The sequence below is a fragment of the Manis pentadactyla genome, chromosome 2 (genome assembly GCF_030020395.1).
Source record: "Manis pentadactyla isolate mManPen7 chromosome 2, mManPen7.hap1, whole genome shotgun sequence".
Classification (NCBI taxonomy): Eukaryota; Metazoa; Chordata; class Mammalia; order Pholidota; family Manidae; genus Manis; species Manis pentadactyla.
In genome coordinates this window covers 116,031,915-116,058,192 of record NC_080020.1, presented here as the reverse complement: position 1 = coordinate 116,058,192, position 26,278 = coordinate 116,031,915, and the positions used below count along the sequence as shown (strand labels likewise).

Sequence of the window (26,278 nt, the reverse complement as noted above, 5' to 3'; positions counted from 1 at the left end):
AAGCAAGCAATTAAAAAATATCAATTTTCCATAGAACATGGTTGTTCTCCAGGCAGTTAGATGTCCGCAGTTAGGAAAGCAACAAAAGTAGAATACATGTGGTTTATAAACTCTGAAACATACGCATTCAAAAGTAACAGGGCAACACCAAAGATGAACAGAATCAAATTAGAGAAATGACATCTAGGCTGTAACGTAAAGGTTCTTGGGGGTTTAAGTTACTTACAGAGAAAAGCTCTCCATATTAAATGAAATGAAATCTAGGATTGTAATACTGTTTTAAAAAACACTCATGAAGCTTATTTTTCCTTTCCACCTCTAGTGTATTAATAAAAATAATGCAGGCAATACTTTCTATAAGCTAAGCACTTTAAATGCATGATCTCATCTAATTCTCATAACTAGATATTATACAGTTTTAAAGATTAAAATGAAAAACTTAAGTTTTTTTTTAAAGTAATAAAATTTAATTTAAAAAAAGATTAAATTGCTTGTTCAAGGTCATACAGGTAGAAGATAAAAAGGCTGCAATTTGAACCTAGGCCTGTTCAACTCAAACTTTTTTTTTTTTTAAACCGTAACTCTATTTCACTAAGTATCTTTTATCAATAGGTGCTCCACATAGTTAACACTGAATAATTTTCTTGGATATAGCTTCTGCCTCTGGCAGAGGGCAAGGGCCATGTTGAAAAAAAAACCCTTTTGAGATTGCAGTTACACAGGCACTTTCATCCAGTGGGAGGGTAAACCAGTAAAAACCTTTTTAGCGCACAACTGGTAAGCTCAAAGGCATGCACTAATGACCCCAGTAATAGTACTAAAGATTTACAGTAAGTCTATTATACTTAATAACAACACAAGAAATATTCAGTGCAGTAGTTTATTTGTAATGGACTGGAAATCTAAGTAACACTAGGAAGTCTGGTTAAATAATAGTAATAGTAGCAGTTATCCTCTTCACAATTACAACTAACCCTTTCTGAGTACTTACTATATATATCAAGCATTGTTCTAAGCCTTTACATACAATCACCTTTTAGGAGGTAGATACAACTATTACTTCCATTTTACAGAAAAAAATGTTTATGTTGTTAAAATAGGATTTTATGAATTTTATAACAATTGTATATAAAAAGTCATTTCTGTATTCCAGTTGACATATATTAATATGTCATATTTATACATACATGACAGACTTCCAACATTCCTAAGTCCATCTGCAGGATGTTGTATTTTTATATATATGCACAGCACCTTACTTTAAACTAGACAATTCTTAATAAAAACTATCAAGTCTTATGGAAAAAAAGTGTACTCAAAGCTTTTGTGATGAGAGGACATGTGGACTGAGTAGACAGTTTTTGTTAGGGGGTAGTTAACTGCTACATTATTATTTTTAAGCTAAGGTGAACGAGATGATACGGTCCAAGTATAATTTGTTGATTCTTTGCAAGCTAAGAGAATGTTAGGTCTTTGTCCTGGGATGTCAGCGCCCTATCATTTAAAAACTCTTCATTAGTTCAAGAACTCTCATACTACAAGCCACCACCACTAAAACCTAAATTACTCAAATTCTTGAGAAGCCAGTAAAATGCATGGAAAAAAAATGTTGCATCACATATTTCAACCACTATTTGAGCAGAAAGTATAATTATGGCAATTCTGTTGACATCATCTTTGGCAACTATTCTTCTACATTTGATAGATCATTCTTTAAAAAAAAAAGTAAGTGAAGTAAAATTCACAAATCATAAAATTATTTTAAAGTGACTAATTCAGTGGCATTTAGTCCATTCACTATGTTGTGCAACCACCACCTCTACCTTGTTTAAAACATTTACATTCCTCCAAAGTAAAACTCCTCACCCATTAAAGTAGTTTTTCTCCATTCCCTCCTCCCCTCTCCCTCTGGCAACCACCAATCTGCATTCTGTTTCTATGAAGTGGTCTATTCCGGTATTTCATACAAATGCAATCACATAATGTAGGACCTTTTGTTGTCTGGCTTCCTTCACTTAGCACGTTTTGGAGGTTCATCCATGTTGTGATATATTAATATTTTCTGCAAAATATTCCTCATTCTTATAAGTACTGTTCAGAAATAAAATGAACAATCCATGTCAAAAAATTAATGCTATGCTTTCTGTAACTTACAGCAGGTATACCATTCTAAAGAATGTTTGGATACTGCATAGCAATTCTGATGTCAGACCAACCTTGCAAAAGAACTCTACCTTTATTTTCTTGAGTTCATCAACATGGATTCAAGACAGAAGAACTAATTTGAAGGCAGAGTACCAGTTGCAGTACTAACTGCAGTGGTAAAGGAAAAGGTTCACAGTGGGCATTGTTACCTAAAGATTAATTCAAAGTAATCTGAATGCTAAATATGAGTAATAAATTTTTTAAGAATTTTATATTTCATTTAGGAAAAAACCAAGAAGAGAAATTACTTTTTGCTTAAGGTGACAGCACAAAGCTAAACCTCAAGATCTCTTGCTTCCAAAACATGATTATGACTAAGAAATATATCACAACACACACTACCACCACCCAAGCAAAAATGTAACAGCTTCAAACAGAGGAAAAGGTTAGTGAAAAAGCATATCCAAGTTACTATTAAGTGGCTTGGGCAACAATCCATGTAGCTCTGAGCTTGGCTCCATTGGGAGATTCGGGTAGAGTTGGGAGTTTAGTGAAAAACATTCAAAATATTTCACCAATACGAGAGGTAGAACAAATCATGCTTCACATAGTCCCAGGAGAAGAAATTTTCTGAAACATAAAAACCCCTTCTGACCATCTTCCATCTCACCAGAGAAAGGAAAAGCAACAGAATTCACCATCGTGAAGACTCTGTTGAGGTGAGGAGGGGAAGGGCAGAAGAATCCTAATTATCCTTATCTATCTCTAAATAGACATTTAGTTAACATGTAGATAAATGGAAAAATGAATAATGTAAGATATATTCCAAAGGATTAAGATGTAGGGAAAAATACTGAAGATGGCTGTGAACTCTCAACACAAATGCCCAGAGTGGCTTCATATGAAGAAAACCCTTTATTGGTTCAGGGAAACAGAAGTCGTTCCTAAAAGGAGGCGATAAACAGGCTCATGAATGAAATAGAGCAGATTCTGCATAGGAAAAGGCTCAAAGGAGACCATCCTGGCTTTCAAACAGAGAGCCTGAAGGGGTGCCAATGGATTCCACCTCAGAGCGCCATAGCACATTCAATCAAGACATAGGAGAGCACAGCCTGTCTCTAACCAAGCTGCAGGATGCCAAATCTCACTCCTTTCCATAATCAATCCTCACAGGGGAAGAGAAGGGAGAGGTATCTTAAAAGGTGTGGACAAAGACAATTTGAGTGTGAATTTCTCAGCAAAGAAAGACGATTTTGTAATGGAACCTGATGATGCTAAGCACTAAGGAGATGAAAAAACTAGGCATATTTTTGTATTTGGCGGAAAATAGCATGAAAAAAAAAGACAAAAAATCTATTTTTTATGGATTCTGAGTGACAGTGATGTGTGTCAATGTAAGTTCATGGCTTCTAACAAATGTACCCCTCTGGCATGAAATGTTGACGGGGGTGCTGTGTATGTGTGTGGGGGGGCAAACAAAGGCTATGTGGGAACTCTTTTATACTTTCTGCTCAAGTTTGCTTCTAAATTCAATTCTAAATTCAAAAATTGCTCTAAAAAATAATGTCTTAAAAAAGCCCACTCTGGAAGAATCTTAATTTAAGGGAATGAAGATATAAATCTGTTAATGGTTTGAGTTATAAGAGAACTTGATAAATGTAAAACGCCAATAGAATTAAGAGCTCAAAACTGAGTTGAAAAAGAAGACTGCAGAGCTAATAAAGCAAGTGAAATGCAACATAACATTATTACAGAATTCATAAATGAATTTTAAATAGCAAAGATTAGGCATTAGGTGAAAATCAAGTTACTGCCAGAGATAATCATGGGAGACACAGGAGGAAAGAGAATGAAGATTAAAACAATTACAAAGATAACAGATATGCAGGACAAAGGCAATCCAAGGTAAGGATGACTGATGTCCCTAAAATAGGGTCATATTAATCAAACATAATAGAAGACTGCTTTTCCTTCTAATTGAAAGATAACTGAATCTGCAGGACAAAAGATTTCAATGAAATGCTGATACTGAACAAATAGATTTCAAGACATAATTTGGTTAAGTTATTGAAATTCAAGGATAAAGAATTCTTTCAGAAATCTGTAGAAAAGGGGCAAAAATATCTGCTGGATTTAGCCTTAACAATACTCAGTGCTGGAAGATCAATGGAGCAAACTAAAATTGGAGAGGGAAAATACTGTGACCTGACAATGTATATCTTGTTAACGTAATGGCAGGGAATCTCAAACATGAAAGAAATTAAAAAACTGAAATACTTTTTGATAAAAACTATTTGATGATGAAATGCAATCAATCAAGAAACGAGAAGGAGAAACTTCAGTAAAAAACCCAGCAGTTGCACTGAACCATCTAAACAGAGAACATTCAACAATCACAGGGAATGTGACTACACACGTACTTGTAGTTATTTTTACACTTTTAAAGTTAAAAAAGCATAACTGTGTAAATTTCCTCATTTTCTTGGTAGAATTGGCATATGAGTAAGATAAATCAAGAAATAAGGTTTCAATACATTAAAGAAATGAATGAAACAAATGAAAGAAGAAACCATAACAGAAAGGGAGGATTTTTTGGTGGGAGGGAGAATAGGAAATATAAATGATAATTTTCTCAAGTTTTATAGATCTGTGGTTGACAGACATTTATCTAAAATTGTTAACAAAGGAGAGTATCACATGAAATTAGAAGCACAACAATGAAATAGCAAGAAGGAAAACACATTCACACAAAGACCAAGAAAAGGAAACTTAAGAATTATGACAAAGGACAGGAAAAAAAATCACAAATAATCATACCAGACAAATGGTAACCAAACGAGCTAGTCTCAACATTAATAAATGGGCACATTATTAACTTATGGCAGAAAACGTTAACTAAGAGGTCCTTTACAATGGCAGAAAAGTTCAAATCCACAATAATGACATAACTTGTCTTAAGTGTTTATGCCCAAAATATCACTGCAACAAACAGTAAAGCACAAACTTACAGTAACAGGACAGAAATTAACAGGAACACAATACAAGGTTTTAATTCCTTTTCTTCAGTTCATGAACAGATGAAGTACACACAAAAAAATATAAGGAAATACAGAAAATATGAACAAAATAACTGATGAAGCTGAACCAAAAGGTACAGTACACGATACCTTGCTGAGAACACATCTTTTAAGCATCCATAGTTTACTTAAATTGTATGCATTAAACCACAAAGAAAAACTTTAAATTCCAAAAAAACTGCAAATAATAGAATACAGTGAATGGATTATAATACTATAAAAACGAGAACTTATTTACAAAAGCAAAAGCAACCCTCCTTCAATCATGCAGAACTTAAAATTTTCTCAAAACTATGCTTGGCTTAAAGACAATATTAAAACAGATTTCAGACTACATAGAATATAAAGAGAAAATATTACATATGCAGCTAAAAGTCTGTGTTCAGCCTTAAATTACAATTTAAAAACCTCCATACAATTAAAGAGTGAATGAAACAAGTATCTAACTCAAGAAATTTGTAAAAAAAATAAACCCAACAAAAAAAGTTAGAGATGAAATCAGAAATTAATAAATTATTAAAGAGGGAAATGACAGATCTGGTAGATAAATCCAAGGAGCTGATTCTTTGGGGAGAGGAAAAAGTAATAAAATAGATAAACCATAACCTAAAGTATACAAGAGTGATTTTTAAATGTCAAAATACTGACATCCTGGTGTTTTCAACTACCATATTGGTACACATGATTTCAAAACTCAGCCAGCAGCTTTGTTTGCCCTCCCTGACTCTGCCTACTACTGTCACCTCACCAAAACCTATGCTCTTCCAAATCCTTCTACCTGTGCAATCTTTGTTTTCCACTAAGTTCTTACAGCTCTGCACCCTCAAAACGTAGAGTGCCCTCTGTAGGTGATGTCTCTCTCTGATAAAGAGGAAAAAGCAAGGTCTAGGGTAGGGCAGTGTTGTACTTGAGGTTCGAGAGTAGCCCAGAAGGAGCGGCCTGAGAGTTTACTCTCTTAAGTACTGAAATTTGGACTTATTACAACAGGAACAGTCTCAAATGCACCTGGGTTGTGGGAACTGAAGTTTAAGGAAGCAGGAAGTAGAATGATGATATAAAATGCTTACATTTTTACATATTTAAAAAATTTGAAGTTATATAATGCTTATAAATTTTTATATTTAAGATCTATTAAGAATTTAATGAATTCTGAGCACAAATAAATAACTGAAACACCCACCTGTCCATTCTGCTCCTAGATGGCAATTGCTGTTACTAGTTAGTTTAATCAAGCAGGGAAGAATTAAAAGCAGAAAGAATGATAATAAAGATGCTCTAAATATTTAAAAGGCCAAGAGGGCAAAACTATTACATAAAAACTTGATTATGAGCTGAATTGGTTGATTTTTCAAGGAAAACGCAAGCTGCCAAAACTAACCCGAGGAGACAAACAAATTAAACAGACTATAGTTAATAACAACAGAAAAAGCTGAGAAAATGCTACCACTTTAAAGGGGACTGGGAGATGACATCAGATGAATTTTATAAATTGTCAAGAATGCTACCAGAACTGTTCCAGAGTTTAAAGCTTCCAAATTGTTTTTATATATTTTGTGCATGCTTACTGATTCTAAATCTGACAGAACACAAAAATAAAACTATAAAAATTTCCCTTATGTCACTATACAGTTCCTATAATAGACTATCCATAACAGAACAGTTCATTAACGTTATTCTCAAACACATGAGAACCATACTTATCAAAGTTAGCTCAATGAGGCAATCTATTCGTATAATATACAGTATTAAAAGGTTGAAGAACTATGTGTCATGTCAATAAACCTTGAAATGTGATCTGATAAAATTCCATTTCCATTCCTGATACCAAATTACTTTAGTAAATTAAGAAGATTGATGCTTCTAATCTGATAAAGTAGTAAAAATCTCAAATGAAAGGGTATATATACCACCATGCTTAATATTAATACACTTTTCACACTAGAAGCATTTTCAATACCATTAGAACACAAAATGCACATGAAGTATTATTTCTTTTATTCCATATTCTAGAAGTATCAATTAAGTTAGAAAAAGGGAAAAATACTGGAAAAAGGCAAAATAGCATTTGTAGATATGATTCCAAGACAAAAAAAACCCAGAAGAATTGCGAAGAAATTATTACAAATAAAGAAATGCAGTCAGGTGGTGGGTTACAAATTAATAGCCAAAGTTAATAGCCTTTATATACATAAACCAGAAAATAGGATGTGAGGGAAAAAAAACACTCTAAAAGATAAAATACCTACTTACAACCAAAAAGAATACTTAACATGCAAGAACCTATTCACATCTAAATAGCTTCCTAAAATTAATTTCAGTAAGTAGAACATGCCATACTCTTAAGAAGAGCTACTATTATAAAAGTGATGACATTTTCCAAATTAATCTATTAACTTAATGTAGTACTATTTAAAACATATCAAGAGAACTTTGGAGAAACTGAACAAAATGGTAGTCAAGTTCACTTGGAAAAACAAACATACAAGAAAGCCAAAAAAGATTTTCTGTACAAGATGGTGTTTACAACAAGAGGCAGAGTATGGAGAGGGAGGGGTGTAATTCAGGGCAACCAGAGCTTTAAAACACACTATGAAGCTTCACTAATTAAAAGAGTTTGGTACTAGAAAAGAAAATGGACTGAGGAATGAAAGACTACTGCAGAAATAGGCCCACAAAAAAGAACTTTAGTTATGACAGGATTTCTCAATCTCAGTGCTACTGATGACCATTCTTGACAACCGATAATGTCTCCAGCCATTGCCAAATGTCCCTTGAAGGGCAAACTGTCCCTGGCTTATTACCACTGGTTTATGTTAACAGTGATATTTCAGACTGGAGGTTGGGAGAACAGGTATCATTAGTAAGTAATTAAATGGTATTGGAATAATCGGATCCATCCTTAACTCATTTATGATTTCAAATTAATTTTTAATTATTCAAGTTATGTGTGGATATTTTACCTGGTAAAAACTAAAATTATAAACCTCTATCCTCATCATTCCTTTCTCCTACTCCGAAGAAACAACTGCTATTTTGAGTTAGAATATATCATTCTGAGAGCTTTTGCTATGTATTAAAAAATACATATATTGTGTGTATGTATGTATGTACATGTGTTATATATGCACTTGTGGAAATATACTTTGATGCGAAATAAGTTATAGAAGAAACCATGTATTGATCTAATTTATAACTTTAAATAGAACAGGTTTTTGTAGGTAGAATACAAAACCCAAAAACCATAAAAGATCAATGGATTATTAGAATTTGTAAAAATTCAAAAACTTTTTTAGCAAAAATATCATAAAGCTGAAAACATAAAAACTGGAAAAAATCATTTTCAATAGGGCTAATTTCTTATACAAAGAGTTAATACAATTTATTAAGAAAATGTTGAGTACCAAAGGAATTGGCTGTTTAAAGAAAAATTATTACAAATGCCTGGAATAATTATATAAATAAAAAATGACACACAATTTTTCACTTGTCATATTATTAGTTGAGTGTGATGACATTCCAGAGTTGATGAGAGTATAAAGGCAATGATCAGTCCAACAGTTTTTTGCAAGTTTTAAATGTTCCAACTTTCTGGTGAACAATTAGCACAAATTCTTTGACCTTGGAATTCCAGCCCTAGCAATTTATCACATAAATATAATACTCACATAAAGCTTGACAACAATATAATGAAGATTTAACAGCAAAACATTGGAAATAACTGAAGTGTACATCAAATGGATACCAGTTGAATAAAACATGGCACGTCTATACAAAGGGAATATACTGTACTCAACAGAGAGATAAGGTAGCTCTGACTGTGCCCTTCTCAAAGAGCTCTAAGATGCATTTAAGAGATGGAAAAAATGTAAATAATATAATCAATCCTGTGTTTAAAAAAAAATTAAGGTAACCCTGATTATTTTAACACTCTTCTCACTAACACAACTCTGAAATTAATAGGTACAATTATGTTTCTCAATGGATTCCTTTGCACCTGAATTCTTGCTATTCAGGAACCAAAAAGATTTAAAAAATCAAAGGGATACTTGGCACATATATAAAAATAGAAAGATGTATGAAATGATGTATATGCATGCATCTTTTTCCTGGAGTAAGTGCCAACATACTATTAAGATAACTTGCCTGTAAATGATGAGAAGGATTTCACTTCTTACCTGATGTCTTTCTGCATTAACTGAGTTTCCTAACTTAATACATTTTCAAATAATCTACATTTACAAATTTTTAAAATTCCAAGTATATACATTATTTTTTTAAAAAGTCAACAAAACCCTGCATAGGGAGATTAACAGCTCTAGCTTTTGTACCTCTATGTGTGTAAATGCCAGTAACTGCTGTTATTTTAAAAAAATTAATAAACACTGTGAGAAGAGCAAAAAAAAAAGGGAGAGAAAAATACAAAAAGAAACCTCAATCCCAGTCTTTAAATAGTAAATTCTCAGAAAATTAGGCATCTAAGATGCCCTCCCCCCAGTATTTCTCACTAGAAGAGGAAAGAAACTGTATTTAGGAAATGAAAATAAAGTTGATAATTAAATGTCAGCTGAGTCTATAAAAACTGCAGAGGTATTTCCTAAATATTTATTTTTCATATCTACAGTTACATACTACTTACCCAGCTTGGAAAATCAGACCAAGTTGGAACTCGCTGACAGAGGTCCCGGAGAATACGTATGATAATCACACAGGACTGCAGACCATTAGCTCTAGCCTTAGGAGCAACACAAAAACCAACTGAATTAATCTTAGAAATATTGAAGATATCCCTTGATGAAAAAAAGTTAAAATACCACTGTTCAATGGAAGCTCAGATAAAAATAAAACAAAAATAACCACACTTAAAATTGAATTCAATGAGCTGCCATTTACAGCAATATTTTATGCCAGGGTTAGTATTTAAAAGCTGGTATTTTAGGTCAAAGTAAACAGATTATACAAGAATACTATTTCTTGATCCCCTGTGAACCTTGACCTGTGTTCATTTAAAACAGTAAACTTAAAAAAAAAATCTGCCTACATTAGAAATAAAAGAAAAAGTAAAGAGCTAAAAAGTTTGTCTAGGGACTGAAAGGTTAAGGAAATCTGTTTGGTTTCCCTTCTGTGCCTTTGCATGGCTGCAAAGTCACTAAACCAAACAGCTGCTTCCTCACCTTTCACTCCCTACACTTATTAACTTAGAGAAAGAGGGGGGAAAATCTTAAAACTATACACAAAGCTTTAAACACATATTCCATTATTTAAAGCAAAGTTAATCTGCAGCCTTATGGAATATAATATATATACACAAACATGTGATGTTCCTAAACAAGTCAACTTTAAATATAGCCACTAAAAATAAAAATAAAAAAACCCAAACTATGAAATACCCCCCAAACATAAGTTTATTGTCAAATTAATAGTAACTGCAATATGCAGATCTTCATACCCAGCTTTCTATGTTAACGTATTTTCTGAGATTTAATTTAAAATAGTAGTGCTTGGGCAATCTTTTGAAATGTTTAAACACAGTTAAACATGTGTGCTGAACTACTCTCTCATAAGGCTACAAGAAAAAAGTAAAATGATGTTCCGAACCTGGAACCACTTAGCGTGGCGTAGAGCAGCCAGAGCGTCAAGGCATTTTTGCCTGTCCAAGACGTCCGGTGGGTCTTTCACCATACCCGAGGTTACATCTAAAATGGATTGAATTGGCAAAATGCAGTGAGGAATGGGTGTTTGACCAGGTGAGCAAGACACTTCCTTAAAGTAGCATCAGTGTCACATGAGCCATTTGAGAATTTATCAGCACTTTAATGTACCCAGGGAGTTATTTTCAATAAATTTACATGATATGAAGATCAAAAGGAAAATTAATTAAAAATCTTAATTTAGAAATACAATAAATAGTTTCTGCAAATGTAAACCTTACCCACCAAAATAAAATTAAAAGGAAGGATTACTAGACACAGAGCACGATCACAAAGACAAACAAGAGGGAACACAAAAATCCACCTTAATAAATGAGAATGTACAATAAACCATTCTAAATGGTCACAGGTTATTTTGGGGCTAGAACTAATGATAAATATGGAATGATCAATACAGTAATAATCATAGAAAAAACAAAGAGCCAAAAACAGGCAATTCTAAGAGTTCAATGTTTTCTCTTCCCAGGGAATTTTGGCGATAAGGAATTATGAATTCTTTTTAAAAATTCAAAGTTCCCACAAAGTCCTCCCAAGAATAATTGGAGAAAAAACAGTGGGTCAAGTAGAAAAGGGCAATGGGAACTAGCACAATTAAATAAAGTTAAGTATAGAAATAGAAGAGATACAGTAAGCAGTGATGATAAACAATATGAAGTGTCTATGGTTGTACAGTAACTAATTTTAATCAGGTTATTGTATTAAAACATAAATGAGCTACATGAGAAGAAAATATGAACCTAAACCAGGACAAGAAGTTAACTTAACATTCTTTAAAGTAATTGGAAGGCCAGCTTTATATTCACCTAAAAATATCTGTAAAATGTGTGTAAAAGTAACAGCAAATTTACTAATTAAACTATTCAAAAGTAAATGCCAATTAAGTCAATCTAATTCACAGCTCTTGGGATCTTAACAGAGTAAATATTTTCTAAGTATAGGAAAATAATATACCAGGCAAGTATCTATTGAACTTAATAGCCTTTTGGCTAAAAAGCAACAAAATTATGGGGCACTGAGGATATAACTTAGTAACACTGAGGGCACCAAATGAATACAAGGGACAAAAGAGGAATGTATGATTAAAGAAAAAGTTAAAGAGGATTTTCTGCAACTCTGGGCAAGTTATTTGGTTGTGATTTTATATGCATTCTGAAATCTTAAAACATATTTATCTTTATTTTGAGTAGATAACATAAAAAAACATTTTCAAAGTGATAATTCCATCCCATCTGGGCTTTCTATTCTTAGTTATTACTCCTCAAATTATCAGATGGCTCAGATTTTTCAGAAGACATATTAGAAGGGAGATTTGCAGATAATCAAGGAACACTATGAGGCATTCTGAGAATGAACACCAAAGAGAAACTGGGTACTAAGAAGACACTACCAAGACAAAAAGATTAATTTTTAATGTAATAATCTCAAAACCTACAAGGACCACCTACTAAATCCAGAAATACAGTGAACGTAAGAAATGAGCTATTCTGATACAGAAAAGGAACACAGGAAAGCACAGCTAACTAATGAAGCAGAAAAAGAAACAACAACAAATATAAAAACCCACTCCCCTCAAAGCAGGGTTAGAGAACATGCTGAAGGACCCTGTTTCCATTTCCCTTACTTACATTCTTTGCTAAAGCTAGTATGCAAATAGGTGACAATGTACAATCTCTTTCTGAAAAGTTTCTGAATTTCTAATGTTAATTCACAATGTTATAATTTCCTCCAATATGTAAGAAAATTATTCTTTTTGCACATGAACATTCATAACTTGGGAAATTTTAACTAATGATATAATTTCAAAGATGCCAAAACACCTATTGTAATTTTAAACAAATTAAGAGCTATAAGTAGGAAAGTTCTGTCAAATTTAGAGTGTGGATTTTTGCATCCATTTTGTGTTTCAAGTGGATTAACCCCTTATATATATAGTGCTAAAATCATACTTGTTGCCTAATACCCAGTTAACAAAACAAAAATCAATTTACAAAAAAAAGGGCAAAAAAAGAGCAAATTCTTACCCTACATGGATGTATTTCACAGATTTTAAGGGGTTAATCACTAGTTAGAAGACATGCTGTGTCCACACTATTTTATGATTAAAAGTTAATGGGAATATATTAATTTAAATTAACATGGTTATATAAAATATATAATCCACCCAACCATTTAAAAACTAGTGTGAACACTGCTCAATTCTAAAAGAGACAAAGACAAAACAAACGAAACACGCACACAAAGGACAACAAATGCCAGACTCTGCATCCAAAATCCCTCCTTAATCAAATGGCAGGTGTGACACTGAGCTCTGAAAACCTTGGTCAAAAATCCTTCCGATGTCTTGGCAGCAACCCCTGACAGGAATCAATTCCCTCTGCTAGAAGGCTTTGGACCGGCCTGTAAGCTACAGGTGGAAAAAAACATACACAATACTTGACTTGCTGCAGAAAGACTGTAGCAAAGGTTAGAGCATTTTGAACATTGCAAGCTTCAAGTCAATTAAATGTTTACTTAATGTTTAACTGTCAAACACGGTACCATAAAAATTAGATCTGTCATGCGTTTAACAGTTATTTGGGCAATTTATTCATTTCATTTAAATAATTTTTGATGCTAAACAGGATAATCACTCATTAAAGAGGCTACCGGCACCATGCGCAAGTCACAAGTCTTGTGATTTACAACTGCTCTTCCGGCAAAGCCTTCCTTACCCCTGTGCTAACTTCCCAAAGCAAGCTATAGGCTTAGGCTTTAAATGATTTTAAGACACAGAGCATTGGGAGCTGCAGTGAAAGAGAATACATACCATTATTCTGCAGCAAGAAAGAAGCAATCTTCATAATGAAGCTAAAGACATGGTTTACTGCAGTTATCTGCAGCAAGGAACACTCTTACCAATGTTTCTAAACTTTTTGCATATCCAACTTTCAGCTCAGTGTCTTGAGGTAAAACCTTTCGATTTACGACTTTTCATTTCTCTCATATTTATGAAATTCAGAACAATAATTCGAACTCAAGTCTGGGTCAGACAAAAATATAGTTTTGTTTCCTTTAGAAGGGATGGGGTATCGAAAACTCTTACTACAAATACTATAGCTAACTTCAGATTTTTGCAACATAAAATGACTTGATACTGCACAAATTTAACTAAGCCTAAATTTAATTAGACAATTATATTGAAATAAAGTTAAATCATTATGTGAGTGTAATTTCATCTAAGTATAGCAACTTTTACTTATATTGCATTAAAATATATTTTTTAAATTATAAGAGTGATAGGCTACATATAGTTGACTAGATTGACTCAAGAACTGTTTTGCAGTACCATCCACAGCCGGACCTTGTGTGGAAACTCATTTTCACATGAAAGATCCTTTACACAATACCAGTTTTTTTTAAGATGCAAAGCTTATACAACATACAAGTCCTGACGTGGTGTATATACAAAGTATGCAAGACTAGACATGTCTCCCTATGACCACATTTTTAATAAAATGTTCTTTTCCTGGGTTATGGAAAAAACCCAGTGCCTTAAAATGCTTTGCTGTAAGAAAATAAATTTAAAGGGACAGTAATTGAGAGCCTACTGATACCATTTCAAATTAATTTTAATATTTAATATATAGTATTTTCTTCTCTAATTGTGTCACAAAGAAATATCAGTGTGAATTATAACTCCATACTCAACAAGTTCAGAGGTACAAAAACAACACGAAAGGAAACAAAGTAAATTTTATCTGACCCATAAAACAACAGAACCAACATATGGCAGACACTGACCATGCTTTTTGGCTTAAAAGCTTTTGAAGCTTTGAGAATGTTATAGAACAGTCCCTAAAGCAACATTGCTGGCACCAGCTGGATTTCATATTCTACAATTGTAACTTAAGTTTAAGAACCCTGAATTGTACATAACTCACTAACTGCACCTACATCATTTATTTTTCAATATCTCTAGTATAGTATTAGGGCCAAATGCCCAAATCTATGTGCATTAGGATGCTCTGCATTTATGAAAGTGCTTCAAACCAAAGAGCAACCTCAGAGAACTAGAAATATTTACCTGAGAATGAGCCAAATCCATGATTACATATATAACAATGCCTCTTCAAATGTAGATGTTATATTAACCAATTTTGTTTCTGAAACTCTCTTGTCTTTTTTGTAAGACAAGGCAAGCACAAGAACTTTTTAACGGAAGTTAAATTTGTGTCCCCCTTACTAGCAACACTTAATTTTTTCACATGTCAACTATTTCAGTAAGAATAATTTTGAACTTTTTTCCAGAAATCTGAGGTTAGCAAGAAAAGAAAAAAAATCAAGAAAATCAATAATACCATGAGTGTTTTATATAAACATACATTATTTAAAAAGAGCATTTACTTTCTGGGAAATCATCTTAAGCAAAACTGGTTGCCATATAACACAATCAAATTCATACATAATGCCAGCATGTTGCCTTCTAGGGCTTAATGCCATCTAAAAGAGTAGATGAATAAAAAAAAATAGTTAATACTAGTAGAATGTTTAATGGCTTTCCAACCTCCTTCCCTCATGTTCTCTTCTCGAATAATTGGAGATGTCAGGGTGATAGTGACTTGCATTTTGGGTTCCACACATGAATTCAAAATTATTGCCGCTTCAGACACAGCACATTTTATGTCATACTTCTCAGGACTTATAACCTATGTAATGAAAAGTATAAGAAATTAGTTGGACCTTTTAAATTATTAGATAAAACTGTTTCATTATGGTTCTTTCATTTCTTTTTTCCTACCTTAACCATCTTATAAGGACTAATTCATATACTACTCCCTCCGAGAAGTCTTGCAAAAAATGCAATTATCATTAATCTCTTGTTCCACTTTCTAGAATTCTTTGCTATGCTAATACTTATCATTATTTTTATCATACGAGTTATTTGTGTATCCCCCTTAAGTGACTTTGTGGATAAAAGAAATACTGCCATATTTATTAATGTACCTTCCAAACTGCATCTGGGTAAATACTCATATATTTTCAGAATTTGAATGAAACTAAAATAGATACTTGAGCCTAATAGGAGCCACACATAATTCAACCATTCCCATTGTACAATATGAAATCAACAGATGCACATTTTATCAGGGAGCAAAAAGTCCTGGTTAGTATCAAGAAAAGCCAGGATTCACGTAATCTGGTACACCTGTAATAAGGCCCAGTTTCCATGAAGAAATGCAACTATACAAATTACATGGACTGTTTACAGAATAGTATCTAGGTTCAAATCCTGGCTGTGCTACTTCACTAGTGATATAAAAATGGGCAAATTATTTAACTCTCCTATATACTATTCTGGGGATAGTAATCTTAACTAACCTATAGAATTGTTAAGGATTAATTTAATTAAGTAAAGCACTTAAAATAGTGCCTGGCACATGGTAAGTACTATACAAATGTTAATTATGGTGATCATGAAGAATTCATTTCTCTTGCTTATCCACTTGTACAGTAAGTACAGACTGATTTAGAAATGGAAAGAGTATTATTCTGCTTTTCAGCTTAAATGCTTAACTGTTGATTCGTTAGTATGTATTTCCTGCTTTGTAGTTTTACTAAGCACACAATTAGAATGAGAACGTTTCTGGCAAATTACATAATTCTTGCAACATGCTTAAACCTTTTCTTCTCCCCCTCTGTTGACCTCACAGCCTCAACAGAGCGGTAAGCAGACATACAATGCCCATTCTGCTGGCTCCTAATATGTAAAAAGACTCACCCACAAAAACTTAACTTCCTATCTAGAACAATGGAAATATGAAGCAAACACAGAAAGTGCCAGTTATTAGAGCTTACGTTCACTAGATGCGCCCTGCTATCCCTTTTGTTATCAGTTGCTCTGCTATGGTCAGGTACTATTTATTCTGACTCACTACTGTAAAATACCCATTACAAATGAAATGTCAATCAACTTAGATTCAGAATGCCCAATTAAACTCCAAGGCTTTGAAATAAGTTTTATACTTAAATTATTTAAGGAATCTATTTTAAATCAGTCTGAGATTCTGATAAGCTAATGTATAAAATTTTTAAAGATTCAAATTTAAGAGAAAAAAAAGTTTGCTTTTGTAGGAGCAGAAGGGGATATTCTACTAATTGTGCACTGTCATGACTTTTGGAGACAGAAGTAATTCTTACCATGATAACATGGAGAAAAACAAAAATAACTGCATTAAAATTGGGAGATTCAAATCAGAAAGACTATTTTAGTTACTATATTTTATTAAGAACATGTATTCAACTAAATAGGCAAAAAGTTCATGAATATAAAAAATTTAAGCTTGCTAGACGTGGGCTTTGCTTAAAATAAATAAATAAATATACAACTTTTGGTCCTGAATTGCCTTCTTTCTTATGATTCAAATCTTAGAAAAAGAACAGGAAGAGGACATGTGCTACAATTTTACATTTTTAAATAAATTAACAAAATGGCTTCATGCCAAATTCAAGCACAATAAAACAGAAAAATACAAAGTAGAAAACAATTCTAACCAACCTGCACAATCTAGGAAAAAACTCCATATAGAAAGCCAAGACAAAATTTTAAAGACTTGTTTAGGTTTAAGCTGAAACAAAGTTAGCCCTACCAAAAACTTTGAACTAGACAAGCAGTAAAAATGAATTTTCCATAATACTTACAGCAAGCTGTTTGGGTAGGTTTTCTGCAATACGGCTTAATAATGTCTTTGAAGGTTTCTCTGAGCACAGCAAAACAAGGTTGACATTTCTATCTCCTCGGAGAAGTAATCCTTTTGCCAGAACTCCCACTCGCAAAACTCCCTTTAAAGCTCTGCAGTGAGATCAAATTATATTATGATATTTCTCTAATCAAGCAGAACCATAATAATCTCTAAACATACAAAAATAAATTTAGTAAATTTCATACTACTAAAATTTTCAATACAATATAAAAACATTTAATATTTTTAGAAGTATCTTTCATTTAGATAAGATATACGGATCGGCAAATCAATTAAGAGCCAAGTTCTCAAAGGGACAACTGCAAAAAACACTAATACTTCTCTCACTTTATAAATTAGAATAAGTCATGTTTAATATAACACAGAAATATTTCCAAATAGCAAAGGGAAAATGAAAAATTGTATCTCAATGTAAAACTATGAAAGATGTTGCTATATCTTGGGTTTACTCATGCTTTACAGGCAGTACATTAAGGAAAGTGTTGCAAAAAAAAAGACTAAACATGAGACAGAGGCAACAAATTAAAACAATTCAGTTAATAAGTAAATGTAATTAGAAAAACTATAAAGGATGCTTTAAAAACAGGTGTAAAATAATTTCATATGAACTTAATAGTAAAATTACGAAGTTTGAGATTGTACGGAATGATTTCTCATTTTAACAAAAGGAAGTTGAGATTAAAGATGGTGTGAGAGGTGAGACAGAGGCTTCGTCCTAAAACCACATATAATATGAAAATATAATTAATATGACTAACCCTGAAAAAGCAACAGGAAAAAGGGCTGTGTCAAACTGCATACACCTGGAGAAAAGAATAAACCTCACGGAGCAGGGTAATGTACCAAAGCTGTGGCCCAGCTGGACCCAAGACCTTCCCCCACCCCAGTTCACTGGCATGAGGAAGAGAAAGAGCGGGGAAGGAGTGAAGGCCTGAGACTGCTGAATACCTAACTGGAGATCTGCCCTGGGAGCACAAACCTACATTTCATGGTGCTTTCATGATACTCTTGTGATTAGGGGGTTGGAAAGCTAAGACAGGCAGAATACCTGGATAGACTGAGATTCCAGCCACTTGTGGAAAGCAGGGATCCATATCTGGCTGCTCTGGGACAAAAGAAAGGCGGGCAGTCTGAGAAACCTCCTAACAGCAAGAGGGCTGCCAAATGGGCAAGGATTGCACAGAGCTTACTGCTCAGGAGAAAGGACAGGTAGACAAAATTGTCCAGGTGCACTCTGCCCAGCAGGATGGGAACTTTCACAATCTTCAGGTGCTCCAGCTTCCTGGCTGGCTACACAGCTTGAAGGACCCCCTCCGTGATACGCAGCCTACTGTGCCTTCCTCCCGGCCAGCCCCACCTCGCTTGCACACCGGCAAACCCTACCCTGGCATAAGGCCAGAGAGAGGGAAGCCCCATCTACAGCAACTTTAAATACAAAGCACAGAGGCTTATGCCTGTGTGCTCGGCCCACTGGTTCTGGCAGTGGAGACAGGCATAGCAGATGGGAAGCAGGAAACAGCTCTTTCCTCCACCCAGGCACCATGACCACTCCCCTGCGACCCCTGACATTACTTTAGGGGCTGAGCAGCTCCAGAGAGTAGAGCTTCTGTGCACTAGAGGATGCCATATACAAATATGAAATGCCAAAGAAACCTGGTTCAAAGTAAAAATTATGAATACACCACCAGAGAAGATTCAAATGAAATCTTTCATATGAATCTTCCTGAAAGAGATTTCAAAATAAAAATCATTAACATGCTCATGGAGGTACAGAAAAATATTCAAGAACTCAGGAATGAATTCCGGTCAGAGAGCCAATTGTTGAAGAGCACAATGGAGGATATTAAAGCAGATTAGATATAGTGGAGGAGACAATAAATGAAATAGATATTAGAGGAATACAAAGAACCTGAGGCACAGAGAGAAAATAGGAACTCTAAGAATGAAAGAATATTGAGAGAACTGTGTGAACAATCCAAACAGAACAACATTCACATTATAGGGGTACCAGAAGGAAAGAAAGGGAAAGAAAGTGTCTTTGAGGAGGTAATAGCCAAAAACTTCCCCAATCTGGGGAAGGAGATAGTCTCTCAGCCCATGAAGGTGCACAGATCTTTCAACACAAGGGACCCATGGAAGACAACACCAAGACATACAGTAATTAAAATGGCAAAGATCAAGGATAAGGACAGACTATTAAAAGCAGCCAGAGAAAGAAATAAGATCACATACAAAGGAGAGCCCATCAGGCTATCATCAGACTTCTCAGCAGAAACCTTACAGACCAGAAGGGAGTGGCATGAAGTATTTAATGAAGCTGAAGGGCCTCGAACCAAGAATACTTTATCCCGCAAGATTATCATTTAAATTTGAAAGAGGTATTAAAAAATTTCCAGATAAGCAAAAGCTGAGAGAATTTACCTCCCACAAACCATCTCTACAGTCTATTTTGGAGGGACTGCTATAGATGGAAGTGTTCCTAAAGTTTAATAGCCGTCACCAGAGATAATAAAACCACAGTAAAGAAAGTAGAACAGTTAATTACTAAGCAAATGCAAAATTAAATCAACTATCCCCAAAGTCAATCAAGGGATAGACAAAGAGTACAGAATATGAAATCTAATATATAAACAATGGAGGAGGAAGAAAAAGGAGAAAAAAAGAACCTTTAGGTTGTGTTTATAATAGCATATTAAGTGAGTTTAAGTTAGACTCTTAGACAGTAAGGAAGTTAACCTTGAACCTTTGGTAACCACGAATCTAAACCCTGCAATGGCAATAAGTACATACCTACCAATAATCACCCTAAATTTAAATGGATGAATGCACTCATCAAAAGACATACAGTCACTAAAAGTGAAGGGATGGAAAAAGATATTTCATGCAACTAATAGAGAGAAAAAAGCAGGAGTTACAGTACTTGTATCAGACAAAATAGACTTCAAAACAATGATAATCACAAGAGACAAAGAAGGACATTATATAATGATAAAGGGGTCAATCCAACAGGAGGATATAACCATTATAAATATCCATGCACCCAACACAGGAGCACCTACATATGTGAAACAAATGCTAACAGAATTAAAAGGGGAAATAGAATGCAATGCACTTATTCTAGGAGACTTCAACACTCCACTCACTCCAAAGGACAGATCAACCAGACAGAAAATAAGTAAGGAGAGAGAGGTACGGAACAACACATTAGAATAGCTGGACCTAAGAGACATCTACAGAACTCCACATCCAAAAGCAGCAGAATTCACATTTGTCTCAAGTGTACATGGAACACTTTCAAGAATAGATCATATACTAGGCCACAAAAAGAGCCTTGGTAAATTCAAAAAGATTGAAATTGTACCAACCAGTTTCTCTGACAACAAATGTATGAAACTAGAAATAAATTATGCAAAGAAAATGAAAAATTCCACAAACACATGGAGGCTTCAAAACATTCTCCTAAATAACCAATGGATCAGTGACCAAATAAACACAGAGATCAAGCAATATATGGAGACAAATGACAACAATAATTCAACACTGCAAAATCTGTGGGACTCAGTAAAAGCCATTCTAAGAGGAAAGTATATTGCAATACAGGCTTACCTCAGGAAAGAAGAACAATCCCATACGAACACTCTAAACTCACCATTAACAAAACTAGAAAAAGAAGAACAAATGAGACCCAAAGACAGTAGAAGGAGGGAAAAAATAAAGATCAGAGCATAAGTAAATAATATCAGGAAGAATAAAACAATAGAATCAATGAAAGCAAGAGCTGGTTCTTTGAGACAATAAACAAAATAGATAAACTCCTAGCCAGACTTATCAAGAAAAAAAAAGAGAGTCTACACACATACACAGAATCAGAAACAAGAAAGGAAAAATCATTACGGACACCACAGAAATACAAAGAATTATTAGAGAATACGATGAAGAATTATATGCCAACAAACTGGATAACCTAGAAGAAGTGGACAACACTCTAGAAAAATACAACCTTGCAAGGCTGATGCAGAAAGAAACAGAAAATCTGAAGAGATGATTTACCAGCAACAAAATTGAATTGGTAATCAAAAAACTACCTAAGAACAAAACACCTGGACTAACAATGAACTAATAGAAAGAGAAATCAATAAAACAATTCCATTCACAATTACATAAGAAAGAATAAAATACCTATGAATAAACCTAACCAAGGAAGTGAAAGACCTATACTATGAAAACTGCAAGACACTCATGAGAGAAATTAAAGAAGATACCAATAAATGGAAACACATCCCATGCTCACGGACAGGAAGAATTAATACTGTCAAAATGGCCATCCTGCCTAAAGCAATCTACAGATCCAATGCAATTCCTATCAAAATACCAACAGCATTCTTCAATGAACTAAGGCAAATCATTGTAGAATTTATATGGAACAACAAAAGACCCCAAATAGCCAATGCAGTCCTGAGAAGGAAGAATAAAGCTTGGGGGATTATGCTCCCCAACTTTAAGCTCTACTACAAAGCCACAGTAATCAAGAAAATTTGGTACTAGCAGAAGAACAGAATCATAGACTACTAATGAAACAGACTGGAGAGCCCTGATATAAACCCAACCATATATGGTCAAGTAATATATGATAAAGGAGCCATGGACATACAATGGGGAAATGACAGCCTCTTGAACAACTGGTGTTGGCAAAACTGGACAGCTACATGCAAGAGAATGAAACTGGATTATTGTTTAACCCCACACACAAAAGTAAACTTGAAATGGATCAAAGACCTGAATATAAGTCATGAAACCATAAAACTTTTAGAAGACAACATAGGCAAAAATCTCCTGAATATAAGCATAAGCAACTTCTTCCTGAATGCATCTCCTCAAGCAAGGGAAACAAAGGCAAAAATGACCACATGGGACTACATCAAACTAAATCTTCTGTAAGGCAAAGGACACCATCAACAGAACAAAAAGGCCTCCTACAGTATGGGAAAATATATTTGTAAATGACTTATCTGACAAGGGGTTAACATCCAAAATATATAAAGAACTCAACACACCTCAACACCCAAAAAGCAAATAACCCAATTAAAAAATGGGCAGAGGATATCAAGAGACAATTCTCCAAAGAAGAAATTCAGATGGCCAACAGACACATGAAAAGATGCTCCACATCACTAATCATCAGGGAAATGCAAATTAAAACCACAATGAGATATCACTTCACACCAGTAAGGATGGCCAGCATTGAAAAGACTAAGAACAACAAATTCTGGCAAGGATGCAGAGAAAGGGGAACCCTCGTACACTGCTGGTGGGAATGTAAGTTAGTTCAACCATTATGGAAAGCGGTACGGAGGTTCCTCAAAAAACTCAAAATAGAAATACCATTTGACCTGGGAATTCCACTGTTTGGAATTTACCCAAAGAATACAAGTTCTCAGATTCAAAAAGACATATGCACCCCTATGTTTATCACAGCACTATTTACAATAGCCAAGATATGGAAGCAACCTAAGTGTCCATCAAGAGATGAATGGATAAAGAAGATGTGGTACATATATACAATGGAATACTATTCAGCCACAAGAAAGAAACAAATCGTACCATTTGCAACAACATGGATGGAGCGGGAGGATATTATGCTCAGTGAAATAAGTCAGGTGGAGAGAGACAAGTGCCAAATGATTTCCCTCATTTGTGGAGTATACCAACGAAGCAAAACTGAAGGAACAAATTAGCAGCAGACTCACAGACTCCAAGAAGGGACTAGAGGTTACCAAAGGGGATGGGTGTGGGAGGACGGGTCGGGAAGGAGGGGGATGCAGATTGAGGGGTATTATGTTTAGTACACATGGTGTGGGGTGTCACGGGGAAAACAGTGTAGCACAGAGAAGGCAAACAGTGAATCTGTGGCATCTTACTACACTGATGGACAGTGACTGCAATAGGGTATGGGTGGGGACTTGATAATATGGGTAAATGTAGTAACCACATTGTTTCTTCATGTGAAACCTTCATAAGAGTGTAAATCAATAATACCTTAATAAAAAATAAAAAATAAAAAATAAAAAAAGGCAGTTGAATATGTTAAATATTTAACCAACATGTTAAAACACGTAGAATCACACCTGAGAGTTTTCAGTCATTGTAACTTTTACTTCAAGTGTTAGGAATTCCATGTATGAAAAACACAACTGTACAAAATAAATTAACTCTTATAACATACCTGTCTTTACCTCCCTCTTTCTTATCATCTCCCTCTTTGTTCTTGCTCTTCTCATGTTCAGACAAACTGTCTGAAACAAGTTTTAAAGCACGTTCAGTGATAGAAACAATTTTCTGAACTGCCTGTAATTCCTCTTCAGTTGGATAAATGGTCGCATGTTTTGTCATCACATAACGGTCATCAGATGAGTCAGGGCGGCGTAAAGGCTAGAGAGAAAAAAAAATTATTTCATTAAAAAATATGTTTCCTGAGCAGAAGTAAACTCATTTTTCATCTATACATGTTTGTCATAACTTTTTAGTAAGAAAGTCAATTATGCAAAATGCCCATTTAAAACTATCTGTTTTTCTGTTTCCATAAAAACAAAAACGCAAACTATGAAAAGTTACACTATCAAAAGTATTTAAGTATATACGTATATACATGCTTTGCCTCAAATCAAGTAAAATTATAACACTATCTAAAATTATAAAAATACTTTTTACTCAACTTTAAAAAAGTGATTCTTAAAATGTTTTTTGTTTTTAATAAACAAGTTTTTACAAATGGCTGTTCTGTGCAAAGACAAGAAAGAGAATAAGTTGAGGTGAAATTTGCAGTTTTTTCCTAAGTGAAAACAAAACAAACAAAAAATATCTTGTTGCCTTCCGTAGTCTAAACTTCTATAAACTGTTCCTCATAATCCAGCTTCCATGGAATATAAATTGTCAAGATGCAGGCCTTTTCTACAGTTTCCTCTTGCGCTCATCTTGAATCATTTACCTACTCCCCTTTATGCTGCACTGAATTACAAAGTAGATTTTAGACTGTCATAATTTGAAAAAAGAAAAATGATTCTACATCACTGGGGATGGAAACATAAGAAAAATTCTGAAGGCAAAGCAACTGCCTTCAAAATTAATTGTTCCTGATAATCTAAAGAACAAAGGCAAGAAAATCTCTGATGTGAAAGAAGAGCTGGCAAAAGCAGCTCTGCTCCTATTTATCTTACACTGAAGATAAGATTCAAGATTCATGGAAACTCTATGAAGTCCTTATAAAGACATGAGTTGATAACCTCTAATGGAGGGAAAATTCTAAATCAAATAAAGAACTTACATTGAGATTATGAGACTATTAAATGTAGGAATTTGCCCCCCAAACTATTATCTTCTAATGCTAACCAGTCTTGCACTCTCACCCCCTATATAAACAAAGTGGACACTCACTGCAGGCCCCTGTGGCTGAGGAGGCATGCCTGGGCGGACTCCCAGAAGGCCTAATGGGCCTGGAGGACCATGAGGATAGCCTCCATCAGGCATTCGGCGGCGATCATCCCAATGATGCTGTTCTTCCTCCATTCGTCTCCAGTACATGTCCTCTTCATAACGTCTGAAACATACAGAATATTAATTATAAATAAACCTGTGAGAAAAACGCAACCTGAGAACTTACATCAATAACATCATAAAAAGCAAAAACAAAACAAAACAAAAACCCCAAAAACAAAAACCCTCAAATTAGCTTAGGTAAATGCTTTTTTACTATTTTACTTTATTTCTCTTTCCCTTATTTACATCAATCTAGAAGTAAATGAAAGTGAAAAGAGAATGAAAGAACAGAAGGAAAAGAAGGACAAAATTTTACAGCCTGATGTCAGTCAAAAGAACAAGCATCAGAAACTTCAGGGCTCCTTCCAATCTCTCCCTCTTTAAGGGAAGGATTGTAAACTTAAATGCCTACCCCAAAGTGGCTAGACCAGTTAAGTGAGCAAAAGACCCAAGGCACACATATAGAAATTTTCTTCATGTCTCCAAAGAAATGTGCTCTCCTACTTTTTCCTTAGAGAGACCCCTTTCAGACTATCTTTAATTTCCCCATCTATGATACAAGCAGAGACAGACATGTGTCTCCTATGAGGAAACCTAACAGTGGAAGACAGTAACATACAGCAACTCACACTGTCCCATTCTTGGGGACACATTAAGGGTTGCGGATACTATGTAAGTAGAAAGCATGTTCTGACTAGAGACAACAGCTGCAACTCAAGCTCCTATTAATTATTGCTGTAAGGGAATACAGGTTGTAATCACAAAGTCATCAGGATTTTTGAAGTTTTTCAATGTCTTTGATGTTGATCATTAAATGTTGGTTCAGATTTTAAAATACTATGTATACCAAATAAAATACGCACAAGGTGAATATGGACTATGGACAGCAAGTGTGTAGTCTCTGCTTTAATGGTCAGCATTTCCAGGATCTAATTTCTTTTTCACTGCCTTACTCTCTTGCAGTTCTATCCTCATTTTCAGCTTCAAAGTAGGATACCAGTTACTCCCATGGGAAATCTCATAGCACTAACACAAATTTTGGTAGCAATAAGATTTTATTAGACAAATTTGTTTA

General features: G+C 34.3%; 1 protein-coding gene across 3 annotated transcripts in view; it reads right to left on the bottom strand.

The window, feature by feature from the left end:
- Positions 1 to 26,278, bottom strand: part of ZFR (zinc finger RNA binding protein) — a 70,448-nt gene that overhangs the window by 8,794 nt on the left and 35,376 nt on the right. For 2 of the 3 annotated variants that reach the window (XM_057496062.1, XM_057496065.1), the window contains 6 exons: positions 25,102 to 25,264; positions 23,894 to 24,099; positions 17,609 to 17,759; positions 15,474 to 15,615; positions 10,818 to 10,915; positions 9,859 to 9,954 (listed from right to left, as the gene is read on the bottom strand). In XM_057496062.1, the coding sequence (XP_057352045.1) occupies positions 9,859 to 9,954; positions 10,818 to 10,915; positions 15,474 to 15,615; positions 17,609 to 17,759; positions 23,894 to 24,099; positions 25,102 to 25,264 (856 nt within the window). The remainder of the gene's footprint in view (positions 1 to 9,858; positions 9,955 to 10,817; positions 10,916 to 15,473; positions 15,616 to 17,608; positions 17,760 to 23,893; positions 24,100 to 25,101; positions 25,265 to 26,278) is intronic. The other variant, XR_008995316.1, reaches the window with a different exon arrangement.